The 27,096-nt window shown below is 34.6% G+C and overlaps 1 protein-coding gene across 4 annotated transcripts in view; it reads left to right on the top strand.

Moving 5' to 3' along the window:
- The window catches only part of LOC121371596 (girdin-like), a 91,263-nt gene that overhangs the window by 6,083 nt on the left and 58,084 nt on the right, over positions 1-27,096 (top strand). For all 4 annotated transcript variants that reach the window (XM_041497604.1, XM_041497601.1, XM_041497605.1 and 1 more), the window contains exon 3: positions 8,146-8,257. In XM_041497604.1, the coding sequence (XP_041353538.1) occupies positions 8,146-8,257 (112 nt within the window). The remainder of the gene's footprint in view (positions 1-8,145; positions 8,258-27,096) is intronic.

The raw sequence follows: 27,096 nt of genomic DNA, 5'->3' as shown, positions 1-27,096 counted from the left end.
GTTGAAATAAATTGTTTCACTGAACATGTATTAAAGTAAAGAGGCTGTGTTTCTCAAATGACAAATACGAAATCGGAGACGTTTGTTTGCACCTGAGGGCTGAGTAGAAGCTGTTATTCCAATAAACAATCGACTGACCAGTTTTAACACATCAATAGACAGGCAGTGTCCAGGGAACAAACAAAATGCACCATCCAGTTTTAACATACTCATGAATGTAAATTGTACCCAGGCAGTGTCCAGAGAACAAACAAAATGCACTGTCCAGTTTTAACATACTCATGTAAATTGTACCTAGGCAGTGTCCAGAGAATTAACAGAATGCACTGTCCAGTTTTAACATACTCATGTAAATTGTACCCAGGCAGTGTGCAGAGAATAAACAGTATAACAATTCTCTGTCCAGTTTTCACATACTCGTATAAATTGTGTAGGTAGTGTCCAGGGAGTAATGAGTGGAGTTCTTTGATGTCCATCAGCTGCTGGGTCTGGTGATTTTACTCAGCAATTTATGTAATTACTGAACCAGTATCTGATTGGTATGGTTATAGTACATTAACACAAATATTTGATCAAGGACAACTCACCATTTCACCTGTCATGGACAGAACTGTCTGACTAACTCAGAGATTGTGCCAATGACAGGTGTGCTTGAACAGTTCTTTGATGGAAGCATGCCAAAAATTACCCAGTATTTCAGGAGAACAGGCAAAGATATTTACCCACTCCCCCCGCCCCATAATATACAGAAAGTGCCCTTTTGGTGTAGTTAGAGAAAATCCTTTATCAGGGTGCCCTAATACAATTAATGTAGACAAAAAATGGAAAAGCCACACATGTCAGGTGCACTAGTACTTATTACAAGTTGATTTTCACTTGGGGATGAGCTCTGGACAGAATGTTTTCTTTTATTAACCTATATTCTCTGTTTATTTGGGTAAGTGATGTGATGTGAAAACAAAAGGAAGACACAATTTAATATTGGGTGTTGTGGCATGGTCATCTTTTTAAATTCAAGTTAATTTGCTTGGCCTTGATGCATTTATATATTTGACATTATTATATGGAGGCATATTAATATTTAAATTTAAAAAAATAAGGGAAAAAAGGAATCAGTTTTGGCTGATTTAAAAAGCATACAATATTTTTTTCAAAGTTGGCCCATCATTATTATTATTGTTATTATTATTATTATTATTATGTTGAAATAATTAATTTTATTCTGAGTCATTAATAGCAGTCAATTTTCTATAAATGGTGATTTTCAGTGCCTGTTGAGTGTTATTTACACCACCGGTATTTTAGTGTGCATGCTGTGCAAACTGCACATTGCATGCTGGGAATGCATCTATTTACAAGCGAATTATTTAATTCAGAACTCCAAGACACCATAAGCTGCATGTCAGCTTATCCCCGGAAAACTGCACGTTTGCGTCCATCTATTTTGTTTATATAATTTTTCTCTGTGCACATTGCCTTAGCATCCTTCTGCAAATTGTTGTAAATCTTGAAACTAAATTTTGTGACAGGAGAAAAAAGTAGATTTTGGTCGTGGTTGCTAATTGAAGTGCTGCGATGAGTGGCCAGATGCTCGGCCGCGCCTGTTGATTGTAAACGAGACCGTCTGCAATGTTAGGGTGTATTTGTTGTGTTTTCAGAGTTTACAAATTTCCTGCGACATTCCACAGTGTCTGTACATTTGCTTTGAGTCCACATGCATGGCTGTCATTCAGGAAGACTTAATTAACAAATTCAGACAACAAAGCCACAATGTGTGTCTTAGAGAGAGAATAGGATATACTGTAGGGTTTTTTTTATATCTTCTTTTTTTTTTGGGGGGGGGGGGGGGATGCAAATTATTTAGGTCGGTAAAGAATTCAATAACAACATAAACATTAAAACAATTTAGAATCCTTGAAACCTTTTTTTAATTTTTATTAAAACAAAAGTGAATTTTAATTCCTTGCAATCCGATAGTGTTTCTGGAGCATAACCTCAAAACCATTCAAGAAAACCTCACAAGCATTGAACACATTTTAATCTTGTAGCCTATTGCCTTTTGATATGAGGGACTTGTTATTTAAAAAAAAAAAAATTTGTTACATAAAAACAAATAGCCATAATGATCAAATTCACTGTTTTCAGAGCATAATTCCAAAAGTGTTCCAGATAATTTTAGAAAATGTTGTATACATCTAATCTAGTTGTGTCTATGAAAGGTTTTTTGTTGTTGTTGCCATGGACACAAATAGAATGCCCATATTCACTGTTTCTGGAACACAACTCCAGAAGTTTAAAAATAACTTCTGGAAGCTTTGTACACATATCAATCTAGATATTTAGGTGTGCCTTCTCCATTGAGCGAGTTTTTCATTTTCGATATTATTTCTGTTACCATGGAAACAAATAGCCAGCATAATCAAATTTACAGTTTCTGGAGCAGAACTCCAAACCATTCAAGTAACATGTAACTGCACACAACATTATTGTATTTTTTTTTTTTTTTTTTTTTTTTTTAATTTAGGTCAGTTAAGTTTAAACACAATAATTACAAAAGATTACATTTGTAGAAAGGTACTTAATTTTAGGTGATTTACAGTGGGCTTTAGATCGTAACAAATGATTTCACATACAAAACAATTCAGGTCAATGTCCTAGAAAAAGAATTTGAACCATGAATCATGGTTGAATCATTAGAATTGAGTCTGTAATACTACTAAATGAACCCATGTAAAATTGAACCATCATGTTTGATAAATTAAATGATCAGTTTCACACCCTTAACTGACCATTATACTAACACCATCTATGAACAACATTATGTTGTACTGGGTAACAATTTAGAAAAACAGCTCCAAATTTAGCCAACTAATGTTTCAGTAATGTTTGTGAACTATTTGATTGGTTCCCAACATGGCCAATTGGTTTACTGTGAACCACATAAACCAGTCTAGAAGACTTTTTTCTGCTTGGTCTGGCTGAACTCATCCCTGAAAACACCCTGTCCATTAATTACCAACTTAGCCAATTGCTAGTTTTTATACAAAGTGGCTACAACATTTAGTCTTTGGCTAATAACATTTTAACTTAAATTAACATCATTTTATTACATTTTCAAAGAAATACTCTTCATATCTGAAACACAGGCCATACCAAAAAAATCATTCCAGTGGTAGTCGTGGGCAACCTGTCTGTATATATATGATACATCAATCCAGTGTTGGAGTTAAAAACCTTAAAACACATTGGATGCAGCTTTGCTTCACCACTTGGCATCCACAGATGCATACATGTGTAATACATGTGTAATGTTTGATGTGGACTCTTCACGAAACCAGTGTGGATCAAGAACACGAACAAGAAAATATTTTATTTCAACATTTTTGTTTGATCTGGCCGTCAAGACATCTTTGATTTCTTGGACAATCACACAGAATGTCACACCATCAGAGCACAGAGCTGTTGGAAGTACAATATTCATATCCTAATTCACAATACAGCATACTGATATTTACAGTATCGGCTTGTTATCTCCAGAATTTGTAAACAACTGAGATGTAGAAAATATTAATGTACCGTGGACACAGGGCCACACCTAGCAGGTAGAATGGATGGACACAGAGAACATTTGGTTCAGTAATGCATTGTGATTCACTATGCAAGTTTCAGATATTGCTAAACAATTTTAAAACATTAAACATTAGCCCCCTCATTTTGTTCAGTGTTGTATCATAATTCGCTATGCAAATTTCAGAGAATGCGACACAATTTTAAAACTTTGAACAGTAGTTTCCAATAAATTTTGAAATGACAAAAAATGTCATTAATCAAAATTTTGAAAACAAAATGTTTCCCAGGATATATAAAAAAGTGTTTTTTAAAGTTTCTGTTTGTGTAGATGAAGATTAAAGTTAACTTTTGTTTTTGTTTAATGATACCACTAGAGCACATTGATTTATTAAACATTTGATAATTTTAACGTAGTCTTAGAGAGGAAACCCGCTACCTTTTACTATTAGTAGCAAGGGATCTTTTATATGCACCATCCCATAGAAAGGACAACACATCCAAGAGCCTTTTATATACGAGTTGTAGTGTACTGGGCCCACCTATGGAGATCGATCCCACACTGACCGTGCATCAGGCAAATGCTTTACCACTGGGCTGTGTCACGCCCACTTTTTAAGAAGTACCCTGTTTGTGTAGCCAAAGAAAATCTTTCATTAATATTTCCTGATTCTTTGTTTACATCTGGTTAGTTATTTTAGGCTAGGTACAGCCCTGAAACTGATTAATAAAATAAAATGAAACTGAGGGGATATTTGTAAAATGTTATAAAAATAACAACTAAATTGGTGAGAACATGTGCATACATGTATATCTTACAGATAATTAAAACTGACAAGTTAAGTTATGTAGTGTTATGAGTGCTAATGTTGAAATACCTTTCAAATTTGCAATTTACATAAATCATATATTCACCATTTCTCTGTGTTTTTGTACTAAGGTAGCTTATTTGTGGATATATCTAGATTATTTGTGGATATATCTAGTACTAGTAATATAAAACAGCATTTGAAGCAGATGATCTTTACCAACCAGAACACACTTTTGACAATGGTTTAACCAGCTTGAAGACTGTTTGTTGACATGAAGGTGTTGTATTTAAACTCAATGAACTCTGTTATCTGGTTGCACTTGGACAATGTTGTCAAAACTCATGGAGTTCACATGTCCTGGTTGTTTAATTAAAAGTGATTCGGGGTGTTTTTGTATGTTACAAACTTTATTTATTGTAAGGGTGTTAAATAGCAATTTGCCATAATGTCTAATTCATACCTGGAGAATCCAAATGTGGATTTATTTTACATATATGTGTACTGAAATTACCATTACAAGTATGAATTCGATACATGTATATAGAAACTCTCTAAGAAAAGTTATTAGCATTTCAAAATCTCCCAAAAGTCACATGCTTAGAACTGTTGCCATTATAAACAAACAAAAAAAAAGAAGAAAAAAGTACAACAGTCTCTGCATTTGATCAACCACAACTTCATAGCTAATTTGAATTTGGCACCATACTTCCATTTCCCAATTCCTTACATTTAACTTTAAAATAAATGCACAAATAGGTGAAACATCTTTTTAAAATGAAAAGGGTAGTCTTAAACATCAGTAAATTGGCGTGGGTGGAATGACCCTATATTGTGGCATCTATTTCAGTCCCACCTAAATTACCTGTGCATAAATCTATATTTGGCATCTTTGCAAGCATGTAATTGCCATTGATTTATAGTCCACAGATGTGCCACACACAAAACATACACAAATAGAGATCTACTATAAATGTATAAGAGAAGCGTCAATTGTGTGTGACATACGTTAAACTAACTGTGTTTAATGTAATTTAAACGTCCTGTTCCAGTGAGTATCACGCCCATATCTGTCCATAGGCGTACAGGATAGGGATCAACTGTCCATCACACACCCCACCCCACCCCCAGTGCTGGAGCAAATCTTTATATTCGGGCAAAAACCATGGAGACATTTTTTACAGTGTACTTCCTATTTATTCTGCTCAGTATTATTTGTAATCCATGTAAAATTCTCCATGATTCATTTAGAACCCTACATATAGCCGTTTCATAGTAATGCAAATGTCCCTCTACAATAATGGGAACCCTTATGCCTACATGTGTCTGTATCCTTTAAAAAAAACCCCACATACCCCAAAGAAGAAGGAAGGAAGGAAATGTTTTATTTAACGACAAACTCAACACATTTTATTTACGGTTATATGGCATCAAACATATTGTTAAGAAATTCGCAGATATTGAAAAAGAAAACTCACTTTCGCCACTTCATGGGCTACTCTTTTCGATTAGCAGCAAGGTATCTTTTATATGCACCATCCCACAGACAGAATAGTACATACTACGGCCTTTGTTACACCAGTTGTGGAGCACTGGCTGGAACGAGAAATAGCCCAATGGGTCCACCAACGGGGTACCCCAAAGAAGAGGAAACAAAGTTAAATTACCCCTTTCCCGCCTTGAAGACAATTGTTTAAAAGTATGTGTACTTTTCATTCTTTCTTTCTAAAACTTATTTTCATGCTTATATCCAATTACGGTTCAAGCACGCAAGGGTTAGTTATTAGTAGTTTAAGTGAGAGAGAAGAGGGTGTAGTGGTGTTACACCTACCCATTGTGTCATTAAAACTCACTCTGGGTGGGAGCCGGTACCAGGCTGTGAACCCAGTACCTACCAGCCTTATGTCCAACGGCTTAACCGTGACACCACCGAGGCCGGTTCTTATTCTATTTCTAACTGTAACCACATATCACTGTCTAGTTCTAGAAATATGTGCACCTTGTTTAACATAAAATGCATTTTAATTTACTGCAAATACATAATAATCAGAAACAATTTGTCAAAACGATGATTTAAGAAAAAACGTAATATATAATTTAACAGTGAGAAGGCTGTACATAATAACATGAAAATTTTACACTGTGTAATAACTGACAAAGGGTCAGTATCCTTATGAACTGTACGTTTGTCCCGACTCATTCATTGTCTAAACTGGATTTATTGAAAGAGAAAACTCTACATCATTTGAGAGTACTGAACTGCTTGTATTTTAGCCATTCACTTGAGAATTGACAGAAATTAGTGTTTGCTTCATGTAAGTATGAACCAAAAACCCCACCAATGTGCACACTATATGACTCCACGTAGAGGATTATACAAAAGTATGCACATAATATTTTCAGTTCATACTTGCATGAACCAAAAAATAATTGCGGTCAAATCCCTGTAGTATTGTTTGTGTAAACTTCACTGAGACTTATGTCATGTAAGAATGCAAACGTTCATTCACTGTTAATTGAATTAGGTGATTGCCAAATGAAGTAATTTATAATGCCATTTCCGCTAGTTTTAGCTGTGTGCATATTGATGGCTTGTTTAATTATTTATTTATTAATAAAGGTAATCACATGAATTAATTTTAAGTGCTGAATACATTGAATTTAATATCAGTGGATTATCTTATAATGATAAAAAAATCTTCTAAATCCAACTTATGAAACATTTATACTTCTAATGAATATTAAAGTATCTTCAATATTAACTGGTCAATATTAGTTGACTTGGAGGAATACAGTGTCCATTATGTTTGAGTTCCTGCAGTTCGACATGGTGAGGCGGTGTGCAGTGGATATTGATCAAAACATATTGACAGACTTTGTCTTGCCAAATGTTGTAGTCCGCAGTGTGCCGTCACAATGTAAACCCACCTGGTAATTGGGCTAATTGATTTGTAAGCAAGGTGATGCAGTCTTTATAGATCAACGTAGCATACTTTTGAGGTCATAATAATAAAAAAATTGTATTGCAGATTACAAGGCTCTTTGTTATTTATTATAATTTTTAAAGAAATAACTTAATTAATCAATTAACATTTTGGCACAGACATGTATGCTGATGATACCGATGATTTAATATCCACATTGTAACAACAATGCATTTATAAAATTCTAAATTAAAATAACTAAATATATCTTTTCATGCGTGGTTGTGTCTGTTTGCCAAATGATGATGATGTCATATATAGTTCTAACAAAGTTGGTAAAATAAGTGCCAAATCATCCAGTAATATGATAATTTCAGATTTTTATTTCCTCAGTTATGACTGTCCTCTGAGGTAATAATTTAGATTTTTTAAAAATATTTATAATATTGATAGCAGTGAAACAAACTGGTAATTGCTTTGGCACGAGTTAATTTTCTGTAACTGGGTCACTGTACAAATAAATAAAACACATATTTCCATGTGAAGACATTAAAGAACAGGAACTGCTGTGCATTTTTAAAATGTCTCACCTGGAATTATCATGAGACATTAACATTAGGCTAAGAAATTGACTGAAAAACTTCCAATCCTTATAATTACAGTGAGTTTGTGAAAGATATCTAAATAATTGTTCATCTTTATACCATTAAAACATTCCGTAATACATATCAAATACTGGAAAATGTAAAGATAGATGTTTTGTGAATTTAGATATTTGAATATTCATATGTAGACTCCTGAAGAAGCTGTTACTTTAGTTAATATGATTGTATGTTTTGTTTCAGAGACCCAGTGCGGCCTGCCTATCAGGCGGTGAACAGGGTGGTGGATGATGACGTCACAGTGCGGCTCTTTAACTGGGATTTACTGGTGAAAAACATCAAGACGTACTATCTGGTGAGTACATATCTGTATATTCGGGAACGTTCTGGTAACAGGGCACCTGGAACAGACTGATGACTGTTTCGTGTGTCCCTGATGGAAATATTTCACAATTGCTTGCCCTATAACATCCAAAAGTAAGGAAATATACATTTCAGTCAATATGTACATGTATTTTTCTTGATAAAAAAAAAAAAAGAACACAAGAAAATGTACATGGGCATCATGCTGCATGTATATCTTTAAAAGATTGTATTTAATTCAAAAACAGCAAACAACATAATCCGTAAAACGCACACACACACACACAACCCCCCAAAACCCAAACAATATGATTTCTTTAAAGTGAAGTTTAATTAAATTTTAACATGATATTTTTTTCTGAATCTGCTAAAGTCAGTTCATCTTGACGTGGATTACGTATCTCGTAAGATATTCAGTCTCAGTTGGTCATCCTCCCTCACCTTGGTTGCTGTTCGTGCATATTAAGTCTGTCTGAATCCTGTAACGGTGACAGTTAATACCTCATGTGTCGTACAGCACATCCACAGGGCATTACCCAGGCGAGATCCTTTGATCTTTCGGTATCAGCTTTCCAGGTGACTGCTTCCACTAAGAAGATAACGAATGTCCTTGCTGGTCTGGAGATTACTTGTCTCCGTCTCTGCAGTACTTGATTCTCATGCTTATATCCAATTAAGGTCCTGGGCACACACATCGGTATCTGGGCTGTTTGTTCAAAACAGGGGTTAATATTTAGTTGGTAGTGGTAGGTGAGAGAGAGAAGTTAATCTTGTAACTTTACACTTCCCGATTTGGCCATTAAAACATACTCTAGTTGGGAGAGCCAGTATTGAGATGCAGACCAGGGGCAGAGTTTAGCTCAGTTGGTAACGTGGTTTCCTGAGGTATTTGGGTCAAAGGATCGAATCCCCTTGGTGGACCCATTATGTGATTGGTGTATTAAAGGCTGTGGTACATGCTGTCCTGTCTGTTGCAAAGTTGATATAAAAAAATCCTTCACTGCTTTTGTGAAAAATATAGTGGGTCAAAATTAGCAAATATTTGACATGCAGTAGCCAATAATTGATATACTAAAATGCTGGGACAAGATTTAGCTCAGTCAGTTGAGTGCTAGCTTAAAGTGCTTTTGTCACAGGATCGAACCACCTCGGTGGATCCATTCAACTGATTGGGGGTTTTCTTGTTCCAACCAGTGCACCACAACTGGTCAAAGGTCGTGGTATGTAATTTCCCATGATCCCTTGCTGCAAATGGAAAAATGTAGCTGGTTTCTCTGATAACTATGTGTCAGAATTACCAACTGTTTGACATCCAATAGCTAATGATTATTTAATCAATGTACACTAGTGGTGTTGTTAAACAAAACAAACTTTAACTTTTCATATCAAAGGTCATGTGGTATGCTATCGTGTTTGTTGAAAAATGGGTATAACAGTGTGTGTGTATATTTGTAAAGGCTAATTGTGTGGTGAAAGCTTCTTCTTTCACACCCTAGATCATACAATTACCACATTTGACACCATTTAGCTGTTGTTAAACAAACATTCCTTAACCATGACACTGCCTGTAGTACATGCACACCACATCAAAGTGTTTTTAACAGGCTATCAGTATACAGGTGACTTCTAGTAAAGTTTATCAGTGAACTCTGTCACAAATAAAGATATTAGATGGACTTCTTAACTAACAATGAACCATTTTAAGTTCAGTATAGATAATCTTGAAAAAGAAAACAAGTAAATAATTAAAAAACAGAGAAACAAAAAACAATTTAAAACCCCCAGGTTATTTGAAAGAAAAAGTGTATAAAATATATCTGTTAAAAATTCAAGAACAATTTATAGATCATAATTTATATTGAATAAAACCTATACAAGTTCTACATATATTTGACATTTTATTCATCTTAATTACACTTGCTACAAAATCAACTGGCTTTAACATAAATGGTATATTTTTGTGAAATGTATATAATTGCCAAATTAGATCTCCCACATTGAAAAACAAGAAAGAAAGAAAGATGTCAACTTAGTGACTGGGTATTCTGAACCAAAATCATGTTACACTGTGCACAAAATATTGATTTATTGATAGTGATCTTTAACCCACATACACCAGTACCTATACGTGCACAATCAGTTTTTGTCATTTGCCTGCCAACACCAAGTCTGAATGTCTGCTGATAACATGATCACACGGGACAGGGCATACCGAGCTACCTGTACATGTGGGTTTCTCGTTACTCGGCAGGTGACCAGTTCGGTTGTTATAGGCCTAATGAAGAAATATGCACACCACCTGCTCTTGTCAGTTGATCAACTTAATGAACACATTGTTATATCATTTTATTAGTATTTTCAGATCAGTATCTCATCTGTGTATATAGTGCTTAAAAGTAATGGTGTTAATTGTTGTTACTGTCAAGAATTTCCACTTCCAGTGCTTGAAAGGGCCTGTGGCTAGGTCGCCAAATACGACTAATGTTCCATATGGGCGACTTAAATATAAGACATAATGGTGTTAGTTGGCCAAATAATATTATTTGGTAAATCTTTAGAGCTATAACATATGAGGCACTATTAAAATTTGTATTGCATATATTTATTCCACATTAACATTTTGTTCGTGGTTTGCTTACTATAATTTGCCAACATCCATTATTATTTTTTGGGCCACCATATTTTTTGCCAAGTTTCGAGCCCTGACTTTATGATGGATAAATGGGATGGCTGTTACAATTTCTGGCTTGGAATATGATCAACTCTTCCAGCGTATTAGTGGTTGCTCAGATGTTTCCAGTAGCTTCAAATGATTTGTTGGCTCCTACATGTAAACATGTATGCATCTTTCATTGCTTTTGACATGAATTACAGTGGTCTGTTAGAAATCACATTTAATAAAAATTTAACTGGGTTCTGACTCTTAGAAGTAAGCCATGAACGAATAATAAAAGCAACAAAACCCAGTGGTTTGTCCCCAAGCTACATGTAGTTAGCCTATCTTAATATGTCTGTGTAGCTGCTGATTATACTTGGTTCTCTTACTGCCGGTAATGAAACTTGTAGCTATGATATGTAGCATGCTATTTTGTTGGGCATAAACGTATGCAGGACATGGTCTAAGAAAAATTATTAATTTATACCATAGTTATTTTATATTGTATATATTTTGCAGTGTGTGTGTGTGTATGTGTGTGTGTTACTATTGCTATATTTTTGTCTTGTTTATGACTGAAATTATTTCTAAACAATTTGGGGGTTTTATTTTAAGATTCTGCAGCAATTGTATGGTAAATTTATGTAATAGATATATATTTTCGGATTCCATTTCATATTTTTACACTTCCAACTGAAAATCTGAGTTTTGTAGAATCAAAGAATCTTGCTAAATTTGCAACCTGTATAAATATATATTAAAATATAACAGCATTTTGTGGAACACTGTCTTTTCATCAGCTACTTTGAAAAATATGGCACACCTCTGGTGCCATAAACAAAAAATTATATCTAACATTTTCTCTATTTATTGAATTATCAAATCATAATATTTCTTTTGTTTGGCTGTTTTCTTTTTTACGGTGCTTTCCCACGTTAACAGTCAAAGAAATTGGCCAGTAGTTGTGAGTTAAATGTCACAAATTTTAAACACCGTGAAATTATGGTCGACTGATATTATAAAAATCTGCAGACCTCATCTGAGGGTCAATACTTGAGACAAAAGCCGAGTGCCGGTAAAGTGTGAAAAATGGCTGCCAACAATGGCCACTTGTGTGACAGGGCCCTTGAAGGCCTTGATTCTCTGTTTAAACAATTCCGTGTGGTCATATCGAGTTGTGCCCGCAGTATATGTGGCCCACATCTGAACACTATTGATTAATCCCAAGATAGCCTTTATGTTGCTGTTTTTATGGTTTCTTTTATACCTTCAGCACTTGATTATTAAGTAATTTTATATTGGCAGCTTTAGATGATTAAGTAAGGTTTTATTGGCTGGCTGGAGTTTTTATCTTGACACGAGGGTCTAGGTTTAGTTCCTGTGTGTTGTTACTGCAACTGATATCTGTTGATGATGCTAAAGAAGTCGTTTGTAATGTTTATGACAAGCACTTGATGAGGTTAATTTGTGTGTTTAATACAACAAAGTCTTTTCTTGACAGATGTATATAATTTATTTGCCTCTTTTGGATGATGAATTTTTGAAATAACACTCAGCAGGCTACCGACAGTGTTGACAAAAGAACACTTGATTGTAAAGAAACTCATTATTTTGTTACACTAGAGTATCATTGAATCGTCTTTAGTCTAATAATCAAGTAGAATTTTGACATGAGTGCTGGTAATAATGAAGTGTGGGCCTTTTATCTGTTTTTAGAGATAAAATGGCAGTTTTATTGAATAGGTACTGATTTATTTTTATGACATCTTTATGTTTGAGGTGAAAATACTTTTCACAGGTTTCAAATCTAAGTTATCATGATAATTATGTAAACAGTCACTTTGCATCACTGGTTTAAAATTAAAAAGGTTTGAATTGCTGGATAAAATACTGGATAAAATACTTAACTTCACTTGGATGAAAATGAGTTCTTTGTAATTATGAAGTTTACATCTAATGTTAATTCTTTACCAAGTTTCCTCATGATGATTGATCACTAAGGAAATACATATTTTGGGTCATGAATATATATATTATATAGATAACTTAAAAGCTTTGTTCCACTGTTTCATTGTAGTACAGTAATTAATCATTTTACTATTGCCATTGCATGCGTGCCTAAACCTTGAATGGATATAGGCATATATACAGTTTAAGTCATTACATGCATGCTAAAAAACCCCACCCCAAAACAACCTTATTTTTGAAAGGTGTAGGGTGAAGAAAGAATTACACGTAGATACAGAGAAAGAATGAAATTTAATCAACAACAAAATATATCAATTTTATGTGTGTTTTTATCTTTCTTTTTATCAAATAGTACTGATTTTTAAACATATATATGCAATTAATAAATTATCATATTTTTTTTTAGGTTATTTATTTTCAAAATATTTTTTGGACCTTTTTGAAGTAGAGTTAAACTAATAACATGGTTCACTGTCTGCATGAACGGTTGGTAAATGGCTACACTAGTTTTTGTTGAAGTAGAGTTAAACTAATAACATGGTTCACTGTCTGCATGAACGGTTGGTAAATGGCTCCACTAGTTTTTGTTGAAGTTATCGAGGAATGTCCTGTATTGCACATACTATAAAGATAACTAGAAAGGTTTCTGTGCTGTTCATCTGGAAGTATTTCATGTTGGTTATAACATTCCAGCTCTCTGCTTCTGTGTTCTCAACACTGAGATGGCAACGTGAACACATAGTAAATGGTAAATAATACCACACTCCTTCCATTCTTATTACAAATGAATGGGCACAACTTACAATCCTTTAAGATCATGTGCTTTGAGCAGTTCTTTCATAAAGCGTGAAATCCATTGTTTTTAATGCCATGCTAGCTGGGGATCTGAGCGTGGTATTAGCTATTGAACATTTGTTGAATGGTATGTGTGTATACATATATACCTGCAGTTCAAAGAAATAACATAGAATAAATAGACTGATCATTGTCAAATAGTATTTTTGTGTTGGACTTGGGTGAAAACAGGTTTTTGGTAAAAAGACTGTTATTAAAGTAACCTGTTTGAGAACTAGCAATTGAATTTGTGAGCTGATTTAGTATGTACTTATTGAGCAATGGAAATATTTTGAAATACTTCCCAAATATTTTATTTACAAATACACAAAGTGAACAAAATTTGATTTTTCATGCTGAATACTAAAGTATTTTAAGTATGGTAGAGCTTTTTCCACAACAAATAAGAAGTTGTTCATGCTTGCTTCATACCCGTCCAAAGTGGCAGGACTTTCGTCAATTGTGAATTTTGAAAACAACTGGACATTTTTATTTTAATTTGGCGCATAAATTTCATGTAATTATTGATATTTTGTTAGAAAATAACTGGGGATTAGCTATTTTTGATGCTTAAAATAAGATGATTTGGCCAAATGTTGTGTTCATCCAGAGCTAGCCCTGAAGAGGTGAGTGTTTGTGCACTCGCCTTTCGTCATTTTGCTGAACAGTATGTGTTGTTACTATGATTCATTCTTATTTTCTAAATTAATCAAACTGCTCTTATTTTAAATCTCTCAAGTGCAGAAGCCTGATTATATAGTGTCATCAGCATTTTAAAGATTTCAGATTTTCTTTTTAAATTGGTGTCAAATCCCTGTTTTTACAGAAGGTACTGTATTACTACAAGTAAGTTGTCCATAAGCTGAGAATAAGTTTGTTTTGTTTAAGATGTCAAATATATGGTAATTCTGCCAAGTAGTCTTCAGAGGAAACCTGCTACATTTTTCCATTAGCAGCAAGATATCTTTTATATAAATGCAGATTTATATTTATTTTTAGGAAGGAAGGGAGGAAATGGTTTATTTAATGACGCATTCAACACATTTTGTTTATGGTTTATATGGCATCAGACATATGGTTAAGGACCACACAGATATTGAGAGAGAAAACCAGCTGTCGCAACTTCATGGGCTACTCTTTTCGATTAGCAGCAAGGGATCTTTTATATATGCACTATTCCACAGACAGGATAGAACACAACAGCCTTTGATGTACCAGTCATGGTTCACTGGCTGGAACGAGAAATAACCCAATGGGCCCGCCGATGGGGATCGATCCTAGACTGACCGTGCATCAAGCAAATGCTTTACCACTGGGCTATGTCCCACTGATGTATCATAATACAGCTGTACAAGTGTAATATGATGAGCACCATGCTAGATCATATAGTTCTTGGAAATTTTGTGAACACGGTCTAGACTTTTTTATCATTACCAGGAAAAGATAATATCCTTGTTGATTGTGATTAAGTGTTGATTAAGTACTGAGGACGTTCCTACATGTATATTGACTGTTGAGTGCCATCTCATTACGCTTGCACTGGGAGCGGTGTGGAGATCCAAACTGGCTGTTTACCGTAGTTTGCTATTTACATACCTGCTTTCCTTCCTGTCCAGACCTGCGTGTCCCCCACAGTACCTGGACCTGCACTCGACACCTGAGTTAACAGTGTAGTTCAGATAAGGTTATGTGTCCTCTGACCTACAACTCGCTACATTAAGTAGTATGTATATACCTGTATCATTAGTCGAGAAAAAGAAATATCTGTTATTCAGGCCTCCACAAATTGCACCGACGATCATTTGTATGTCGGGTATGCAGTTTTATTTGGCATTGATTTACTGTTTGTCTGAAGTTCGTTGAATGATCGGTCCTAGAAATGTGTCAGATTTTCTTTCTTTTTTCTTTTAGTCTAACCAAAATAGTTTAAATGCACCTGTTGGCATAACCACTTTTAGGTGGGTTGTACAATTTTTTAATTTGTGCAGACCTTCTCATTTACAATGAGTCATTATTTGGGCATGGTAATTTTATTACACCAATATCTTTACAGATTTAAAACTAGTATCTCTTTACTGGCTGATAGAAGTTTTATTTTTTAACATTTTACAAAGAAAGTTTTATTTTAATAATTAATCAAGCTTTAAAAAGTTAATGTTACATTCATTAATAATTATATAAATAGAGTGAAGTTAGTACCAGATATAATACTTTGTTATTAAAGTGGTTTGACTGTAAATGTAGTGGGGGATGGGGTTGTTAAATATTTTGTTTAATTTATATTTTTCCCAACAGTACATTTGCTAAACCACCAAGTGGAGATGTCTTTTTAAGAGATTGTATCATTATTTTTTGTAAGGAGAGTAAATCACAAGAGAACTGGATAAATAAAAGGCTCTGCTATACAAAGTACATGTTGCTGCACATATCAATGTTTTGCTATCTAAGTATCAAACTTTTGTTTTCATACCCATCTTGATTTGTAAGTTTTAATTTGTATAGTATCATTGTATAGAATATTTTGTCATGTGGGAAGAATGCCAAGTTATGAACTGTTTTTCTCATGTTTATAATGGTTTATGAAAGGTCTTATAATCTGTTAGAAGCTTTGTCACTAGCAAGAATTACAGGCTTATCACTGGTGGGATGGTCTGACGCTTTCACATCGATTAAATATTTATATATAATGATGAATTTATTACAGTCAACATGGTTTAGAGCATTTCTTGACAGATCTCTGTGAATAACAAAAGATTAAGAATTTAAGTACTAAGATAAAGATTTTCTAGTTATTAAATGTAAAGTTTATGTTAAGGCTTGAGAAAACAAAGTAATTTATTATATTAAAATAGAGACAAAACTCTATAAAAACCACCCAGATGATCTACTTTTTTCCTTTGTTATTGTAATGTCCATCTAAGGTAAAACCATGCTAGCCATAAAACAGAAGTTATTGGGTAGTTGTTAATAGTGGGGGCCTTTGGGAAACTACTATATGTTGACTTAAATATCAGGGGATGTTATTTAAAGGTACATACACCACATTCAGGTATGGGTGTTTAGATGGTTCTTTGCAGTATTGTCCTTAGAATACAAGATATTCTTAGTCTAAACTATGTCATTCACAATTTTAAAATGGAATAAATTAAATTTAATGACCTTTGTATTTCAAAAACAAAAATTCTAGCTATAGCATACAATGTAAACTTCAGTTGAGATGGTCTGTTTGCTTTTTCTTGTGCGTTCCTCACTTGAGAATGTCACACCATATAGACATTTCATAGGTATACACAATGTATATCTTCAAGCTGAAGGAGATTCACTGTGGTCTTATGTGAAAGTCCAAAGAAAATAAAGCTGTGTGTTTAATATATGATTGATGTCTGGTCTTGTGTTAGAAATCAGCCAGGTCTTGTAACATGAAAACTGTCTTTCTCCCAGCAAAGCAAACATTGGATTCCAGTTCAAAGCACATAGATTTACAAGTTTGGAGAAAGTCCAGTAATGTCTTAACTTTTGCCTTGGTAAATGGAAATCATCCCAAGACAATTGTAAGTCAAACTGTGAGTAAACAGGCTGGGGTCCAGGTCAGTGGCTGACAATGGCAACAAATCCATATTCACACTGTGGAAATAATTTATGATTACTTGTACTTTAACAAAACTTAATTTTATGTATTGGCATACTCTGTGCTGATTTACACTGTAGCAAAACAAAATTTATTGTTATTGTTGTAATAAACTGTATGTGATTATTTATATTCTAACTGAATATTATTTACTGTTGCGCTGTATGTAATACTTTATTCATTATAATGCTATTCTTCATTTTAGTGACTTGCATTTTAATGACATTGACCATGGGTGGGTTTTTTAGGTGCATACCTTTTCAGTTTCTTGTAAAATACATTTAAAGCTACAACAAACACTGGGATAGCTTTAAATTAATAATTTAAGGAAAAAGTTGTAAGTAATACTGGTATGTATTTTAACAATAAAAACTGAAAATGAAAGAAAGAAAAAATTCACTCCAAATATCTGGTGACAGTACGTTTAGCAAAAGTTAAGTTTGTTGTCAAAGTATTCATACACTACTTTTTAACTACTAGTATATTACACATTTAGAGCAGTAAAATTAATTTTCTTAGTAAAACATGAAGTCATGTAAAATGTGCTGTACATGAATTGTAAATATCAGTGTCAGAAAACATAACTGGTTTGGACATGGTGGTCTTAAGAGATTGCTCTGTCAGTCCTGGCAACATGAAAACACCGAGATACATAACATGGATGAGATATACATGGTATTTCACCTTGGATGCTGCCATCTTTCAGGATTAGCCCCAGATGCTATTTTCCTTGGGCACAGATCCAAGGAAGTTCTGAAAATCCTGTATTTAATAGATTAATATAATCAATTCATTCTTTTTTGGTGGGGGCAGGAGTGTAATTATACATGTCGGCTGGGTGGATTTTGTTAAGGCTTCCTGTATATAACACGGCTCACCCTGTGTAATGCCAAATTAAACAACTGCTAATTTTTATACAAATTGGCTACACTATTTAGGCTTTCTGTAGTCAGGAAGGAAGAAGGAAATGTTTTATTTAACAACGCACTCAACATATTTTATTTACGGTTATATGGCGTCAGACATATGATTAAGGACCACACAGATATTGAGTTAGGTAACTCGCTGTTGCCACTTCATGGATACTCTTTTTGATTAGCAGCAAGGGATCTTTTATATGCACCATCCCGTAGACAGGATAGCACATACTATGTATGGCCTTTGATGTACCAGTCGTGGTGCACTGACTGGAACGAGAAATAGCGCAATGGACCCACTGATGGGGATCAATCCCAAACCGACCGTGCATTAAGCGAGTGCTGTACCACTGGGCTACACCTCACTCATTGTATAGTCAGGAAGCCAGGGCTGAAATGTTTGGTCACTGTGAACCCTTCTGCTATACTTTGAAACCTTTTTTATTTGAAGTTTATCATCTCAGGACTTATTAATTTGGTGGTCTGCATTGTAAAATCCATTGCAAATTTTATAGAAAGCACATATTTCTTGGGCACCATAGAATTTTCTAAAACTTGTTTTAAATTAACCACATTTTAATAAGTTTCAAGAAGATATGCTACATATCAGAAAACTGGCTAAATGAAAGTCCCTTCCATGTGAGCTCTGTATAAAGAGTGTTACATGTACTTTGGAATACTGAAGGTGCTCTTTGTTAAACAGTTGCATCCAGCACCTAGAAACATTGTGTCTTCCAGAGTTATTCATAGTAACAGTGCTGGTTAATGTTGTGTCCATATTATGAATATTAAACTTCCTGCAGAGAAGCACAAGAATGACCAATCTAATCTCACCCCCCTACCCCCCCCCCCCCCCCCCCCCCCCCCCCCCCCCATCCCCAGTGACCCACAGAGAACACCTGTTAAACCAAGCTTGCTAGTTATCATACTATCTAAACAATTTACTCATTCACTATCATTGGGGTGGCAAAACTTGAGAAATTTGTGAACTACAGACACTTGAAAACTCCCATGTGAAAGGTGTGGTGTGTTTCACACTATGTAATAACAACCCAGCTTTAAATTCAATTCACAGTATCAGCTAATTATGTATGTACACAATTATCTTCCTTTCATCTAATGTGCGAAATGTCATTTTGTGCAACACATTTTAAATATAAACCGTATAGGTATTAATTAAAACTGGCATATGTCACAATAATTATGTTTCTCCTCAATTGTATTGAATAATGTCAGTATAACTTAATGCAATTTGTTTTACATGTAGTATCATGCAGACCTGCAAAACTCCTTTTGAAAATTAGAACCTCCTGCATTATTTCCCTATAATGACCTATTTCCTGCAAAATAATCTTATTCTAAACCACCTGGTAGAAGACCCTTAGCAGGTCTGTCTATTTTAGGGTCAAGGTACTTGGATTCTCAGGATTCCATGGATATATCTACACAGGATTTCTGTATATGTTATATCTATAAAAGGTTCATGCACGGCTAGTGAGCATGTATTTATTCCACTGGCCATTTTGACTGTTTTTCCTCACCCAAACCTTCAGTTGTGTGTAATTACCATACAAAACACGGAATGCAATGCAAGCCTGTTTCTTTGATACTCTGTCTGGGATCAGCATTATCCAGCTTTCCTGGGATCAGGGCTGTTGAGAAGTCCAACTTGAAATACAGTGCAAACCTATGTTTACTCTGGGGATTTCAGATTACAGAAACCAGATCAAAATGGCATCCAGAACAAATACTGGCATTACCTTATACTTAGTCCTCATAACTACAGGTGATAATGTGGTGGACATTTGTATATATTTTATTACCTGCCATAGTACATAGTATAGGTAGATTATAGTCTTATTCAACTTACTGTACTAGCACAACAACAATGCTATATGACCCCAAGTCATAACCTACACTGTAGAATTATCTCCCCTTGCCAGATGTATGATTATGATTATTATGTATTATTATGTTAAATATTAAGTGTTCTAACTCACTCATATGAGAAAATACTGGTACTATGTAAGATTTATCGTAGTTACAATGTGACTTGACTTTTTTTTTTAACATTTTTATTTATCACATTGCATTTTCCTTATTTTGTCATCCTTGTCAACTCTGTAACTTGTGTTTAACCTCATCATCTGAGATATATTGTCAACTCTTTAACTTGTGTTTAACCTCATCATCTGAGATATATTGTCAACTCTGTAACTTGTGTTTAACCTCATCATCTGAGATATATTGTCAACTCTGTAACTTGTGTTTAACCTCATCATCTGAGATATATTGTCAACTCTGTAACTTGTGTTTAACCTCATCATCTGAGATATATTGTCAACTCTGTAACTTGTGTTTAACCTCATCATCTGAGATATATTGTCAACTCTGTAACTTGTGTTTAACCTCATCATCTGAGATATATTGTCAACTCTGTAACTTGTGTTTAACCTCATCATCTGAGATATATTGTCTACTCTGTAACTTGTGTTTAACCTCATCATCTGAGATATATTGTCAACTCTGTAACTTGTGTTTAACCTCATCATCTGAGATATATTGTCAACTCTTTAACTTGTGTTTAACCTCATCATCTGAGATATATTGTCAACTCTGTAACTTGTGTTTAACCTCATCATCTGAGATATATTGTCAACTCTGTAACTTGTGTTTAACCTCATCATCTGAGATATATTGTCAACTCTGTAACTTGTGTTTAACCTCATCATCTGAGATATATTGTCAACTCTGTAACTTGTGTTTAACCTCATCATCTGAGATATATTGTCAACTCTGTAACTTGTGTTTAACCTCATCATCTGAGATATATTGTCAACTCTGTAACTTGTGTTTAACCTCATCATCTGAGATATATTGTCTACTCTGTAACTTGTGTTTAACCTCATCATCTGAGATATATTGTCAACTCTTTAACTTGTGTTTAACCTCATCATCTGAGATATATTGTCAACTCTGTAACTTGTGTTTAACCTCATCATCTGAGATATATTGTCAACTCTGTAACTTGTGTTTAACCTCATCATCTGAGATATATTGTCAACTCTGTAACTTGTGTTTAACCTCATCATCTGAGATATATTGTCAACTCTGTAACTTGTGTTTAACCTCATCATCTGAGATATATTGTCAACTCTGTAACTTGTGTTTAACCTCATCATCTGAGATATATTGTCTACTACTTTCAGCTAGGGTGGGATGTAGCCCAGTGGTAAAGCGGTGGGCCCATTGGGCCATTTCTTGATGGTATGTGCTATCCTGTTTGTGGGATGGTGCATATAAAGATCCCTTACTACTAATGGAAAAATATAGCGGGTTTCCTCTCTAAGATTATATGTCAAAATTACCAAAATGTTTGACATCCAATAGCCGATGATTAATAAATCAATGTGCTCTAGTGGTTTTGTTAAACAAAACAAACTTTAACTTTACTTTACATTTGCAGGCTAACGAAAAGATACTGTGCAATTGAATTTGTTATGGTAATATTTGTTTTTGAAAGGTTAGCCTTGCTGTTAAAATGACATGACCTTTGTAATGTTTTGAAACAGGAATATTCATGTAATGTACTGTGTACATACATTAACTTTGCTTAGGGTTCTTGGTATGACATTTAACACAGGGTGAAATGATTAAGAAAAATTGTAAAAATTGAAATGTTTCTGTAAGCCATCTTTTATAACAGTGTTACAACTTGTGGGAAAATATCAAATCTTACATGCATGGATAGTCATTTATGATATTTTGTCTTACTTGACTGAACAGTTGTCAGGAGCTAGCAATGATGGTCTTAAAAGTATGAATTTGTCTTATTTATGGCCTGATTTCTGACTTGTTTACTGCCAGTTTGACTTAAGACATATGACAATAAATTGTTCATTTGAGTAGAATCAGTGATTTTGATGTGCTGGGAAATCTGGCGTATATAGAGGTCCACCTTATTTGTTTGATGTTTATTATATGCTTCTCAGATATGAATAATCCGACGTACACATATGTGAAAAGGGAAGAAAAGGTGTTGAGATACATAGCAGTGTGGTGTGATATTGGGCAAGTCCTGTGTTAAAAAGACACATTGTTTTTCTACCTGTCGTTGTCCTGGCCACCTGGATAATAACGGCTACTTGCTTTGTTTACATACACTTGGATGCTTTGTTTGTTTTCTCTTGTACTTATCTGTAAAGTATGTGTAAGTCAGTGTAGGTATTGACAGATATTACTACCCACATAGTACTAAATGTCTAAAACATCTGTTTGATCCAAAGTCATGCATGATTCTTGGGAGCTGCTTGCTTTGATTTAAAAATAAAATTCTTGGGGTTTTTTGTTCATCACTGGCAGTTATTGCCAGCCATGAGCAAGGTTTTGTCTACCTGATTTCTGTGACTGACTGCTTATTTTCCCACATTTTATGTGAAAACAGAAAGAAAAGGAATATATTTTTGAATGACATCTCAACAGATTCAGTATCTAATATTTATGTAAGTGTATCCTTATTTCAATGCTTGGTCAATACAAAGTGGGAAACATATAGGTTTCTCCAGCTGAAACTCAGCAAGGTATCTCTTTTTCTTTGTTTTTCAATAAGCAGGACAATACATACCACAGCCTTTGATTTACATGTACTAGTCACAGGACACTGGTTGGGACGAGGAAAAACCTGATACCATCAAGGACTGTTGATCCTATGATCCAGTACTCCTCAGGTGATCACCATATCATACCCTAGGGGCGGGACGTAGCTCAGTGGTACAGCGCTCACTTGATGCACGGTCAATCTGGGATCGATCTCCGTTGGTGGGCCCATTGGGCTATTTCTCGTTCCTTGACTGGTATTTCAAGGCTGTGGTATGTGTTATCTTATCTGGGATGGTCCATATAAAAGATACCTTGCTGCTAACTGAAAAGAGTAGCCCATTAAGTGGCGACAGTGGGTTACCTATCTCAATCTCTGTGTGGTCCTTAACCATATGTCTAATGCCATATAACCGTAAAATAAAATGTGTGGAGCGCGTCGTTAAATAAAACATTTCCTTCATTCATATCGTACCCGTACCCGACCAGTATTCCACTACTGGTATGCCAAAGATGGTACGTGTTTTTCCTGTCTATTTTTAAAAGTACATATAAAATATCCCTTGGTGTTCTTTCTGTAGGAGTAACCTGTGGTAGCAGCAAAAAAAATTTTTTCTCTCTCAGCAAGTTTTTAATAAAATATTTTAATTGAGCACTGAGGTATTTGTTAAGTTAATATTCCTTCCCTTTCTGTTCCATTTCTGTATGCCAAGTAATACAAACTTTATTGCAAAAAATGTTTGTGTTAAACAAATGTGGGGGTTTTTTCTTTTTTTTTCATAGGATCCCATCACCGTCTTTGGACACTGGGTTTTGTACCCATTCCAACCAGTGCACGACAGCTAGTAGATTAAAGGCTGTGGAGTATACTGTCCTTTTTGTGGGATCCATTGCTGCTGTGATCTTCATTGTCAAAATGACCATGACATTCATTGTCAAAATTACCAAATACTCATTGTTTAAAATGTGCTGAGGTGTCATAAAACCAATATTCCTTTCCTTTCCTTCTTGTAGGAAGTGTACACACCAATGATAACTTGTCTCCCATGTACGTCCACTGTTTGCACGAGATGTTTGTTGTTATAGAATACCATCTTTGCCAACTGTGTCAATCAATTCCACACTAACTGTCCTGAAGATTAAATAAACGATAAAGCATCATCTTTCGATATGGTCCTTGATATTCTCTATGTAAATGTGGCAAATACAAGATAAAGCAGGTTTCTCTCTACAGAAGTAAGTCATGTGAAAGCTTAATGTTTGCTGTTAACTCTGAAGACAAACGTAGAGAACATATGAACTTGCAGATCGGTTTTATCCGTGTCTCAGTTACAAGAACCTATTTACTTTGTGTGGGTTTTTTAAAAATAAATTTATCTACATTTTTTTTTTTAAATATGTAAATGCAGGTATATATTTCACTTTCATATAATACTAACAGAAACAAAATAGATTATAAAAATGGATGTTCTATGATTATAACATATTTCAGTTGAATGCTTTCAAGTACATTGTACATAGTCTATATGTATGTGACAAAAATACATACAGAAGTTTAGATAAGCAGGTTTTCATCTTGCCAAGTGATTATAGTTTAAAATTATAACCAACAAATGCTAGACTATTTGATGTTAATTTTGTAGTTGAGATTTTGGTTGTGGTTTTGCAAAAATTTAAGTGTTAATTATATGACAAATAAATGTAATTTCAAAATGCATCTCAACATATCAACCTTTCTAAAATAGTATCACTCTGCAGTTTGAGGGTACAGATCCGTATTCTCAGCTAGAACGTTTGAGGGTTCAAATTTTACCGAATTTACCCTCTGGAAAAATCCATTCATATTAACACATACACATTCACATATACTAGTAACACTTACATTCTCCATCCATTTATCCATCCATCCATCCATCCATCCATCCATCCATCCATCCATCCATCCATCCCATCCATCCATCCATCCCATCTATCCATCCCATCCATCCATCCATCCCATCCATCTATCCATCCATCCATCCATTCCATCCATCCATCCATCCATCCATCCATCCATCCATCCATCCATCCATCCATCCATCCATCCATCCATCAATCCATCCCATCCATCCATCCATCCCATCTATCCATCCCATCCATCCATCCATCCCATCCATCTATCCATCCATCCATCCATCCATCCATCCATTCCATCCATCCATCCATTCCATCCATCCATCCATCCATCCATCCATCCATTCATCCTTCAACATATTTTCTCTTGTATTAGTGTGTTACTGTAACAAAGCTATACTGAGAAAACAGTTAGCGTTTGATGTCAGGAAAACGGCACACTGTGACACACTTGGAAGTTTCTGCACCTCCCTTTGGTCAACAAGATAGTGCAGTGATGACATTCCAGGACATCTGCAGAGAATCTGACCCATTTAAGTAACCATCAGCTAATTTTGAACAAACAGTGCCACTGCAACCCTTTTAAATGCCTGTTTGTTTTTTCTATTGTTGCCGCTGAGGTGTGTTTGTCTTCTGTGAAAGCACCATCCTGTTGCAGTGCTCTTGGATGATTGGAGGGATTTAAAGCACTTAGCAGAGAACATTAACATCTACCACCATCTGATATCAAAGCAGTATGATGTCTTTAAGATGGGGATCACATTCAGGGTGGATGTTTTTTCAAAATAGTAGGCTATTGCCAAGTCGCAGAAACAAGGATTTCATTTCAATGAATTTTTGTCTTCCGAATAATTGATTTTTGAGTAATTTTAATATAAATTTATTCTTTGCATAATATGCAGTTCAGTTATTTAGAACTGATTGACTGCCCTTGCATTACATTTATGATTTATTTATGATGTATAAGCTGACTATATAAGTCTGTAACCAAATGCACACGTACAGCATGTTTATTAGTAGGTGGCAGGTAGCAATTTTCGGTGTCTGCCACTACCTACGTTAATTAGCAACATTTTGAGTCAATTGAAAATTGAGTAGCAACTACTGTTTAATGTTTTAAAATTGTGTAGCGATCTCTGAAATTTGTGTTAGCAAATCGCAACACAATACTGAACAAGATGTTCCCTGATATTTACAGTCATACACCTCATCGCATTCAGTGATATATATTTTTTGTGAATGGAGGTGTATCTTTATTCTACAGTAAATTACTAATTATGATGAGTGTGTAATGTTTTTTAAAGGGTCTCAAAGGTTGTATATAAATTACAGTGTAATTGTATTATCCAGAATCGTGTCTGTACTGCAGTGTACATGGATCTTACCGGTATTTTGTTTTGCACAGTAGTTTTGTACTTCTAATTAAAATTTTAGTTTTTCTTCTTCAGATGGACATTATGTTAGTAGAATCCATTTCAGGAATGCTTAAGTCAGGGTTTCTGCCAAAGGGTAAAATGGGTATGGTGCCATACCTAAATATTTTGCAGATATTTTGTTTTTAAGTTAACATTTTGACAAAATTAATGACTTATCATTACTGTATGATTTTCTTAACCCTAACCATAAGTCTAACCCATTTTCTTTATGGGGGACAGAAGGTGCATGCAGCACACACATTGTAAATATTCAATTCCATACTGCCATCCCCCCCCCCCCCCCCCCCCCCCCCCCCCCCAAAATAAACACCCCGGTATATATATATATTTTTTGTTGCAGAAACACTGTAAGTGGTGTATAATATAGGTATGGAACATCATGTCATTGTCATAATTATTTTATCATTTCTGATTTCATTGTAATTGTTTCATTACTCTGCTATTCAGAATCTCCATCATCTGCTATTCAGAATCTCCATCATCTGCTATTCAGAATCAATCTAAAGAATGCATACATCTAAGGAACAGCATTCTTTAGATTACTACTTTCATCATCTCTTAATGTTAAACAGAAAATTGGTTTGTTTAATGACCTGTATCTCAAAATCCAGGTGCAAGTTTGTTTCATTATCTTTCCTGCAGCCAGATACCAACATGCTGCTGGAAACCACAGGTGACAAATTCCCTGATAGCAGAAAAAGTTAATCTTTTCCAGACACTTAAGCTTGTCTTCATGCTTCTGTGATTCCATTTGATTGGTGTGTTATTCACTGGAAAGTCAAGGATTTGATAAAGCTAGGAACCATGGCTTGACCAGCATGATAGGCATCACTGTTTGTCTGTAGATACATGTTAACAAACATCTGCAAATAATTAAGTCATGTGTAAAATTGTACACTAACA

The sequence above is a fragment of the Gigantopelta aegis genome, chromosome 4 (assembly GCF_016097555.1).
Source record: "Gigantopelta aegis isolate Gae_Host chromosome 4, Gae_host_genome, whole genome shotgun sequence".
Lineage (NCBI taxonomy): Eukaryota > Metazoa > Mollusca > Gastropoda > Neomphalida > Peltospiridae > Gigantopelta > Gigantopelta aegis.
Note: the sequence above shows the minus strand (reverse complement) of the source record. Positions and strands in the feature narration are given on the sequence as shown.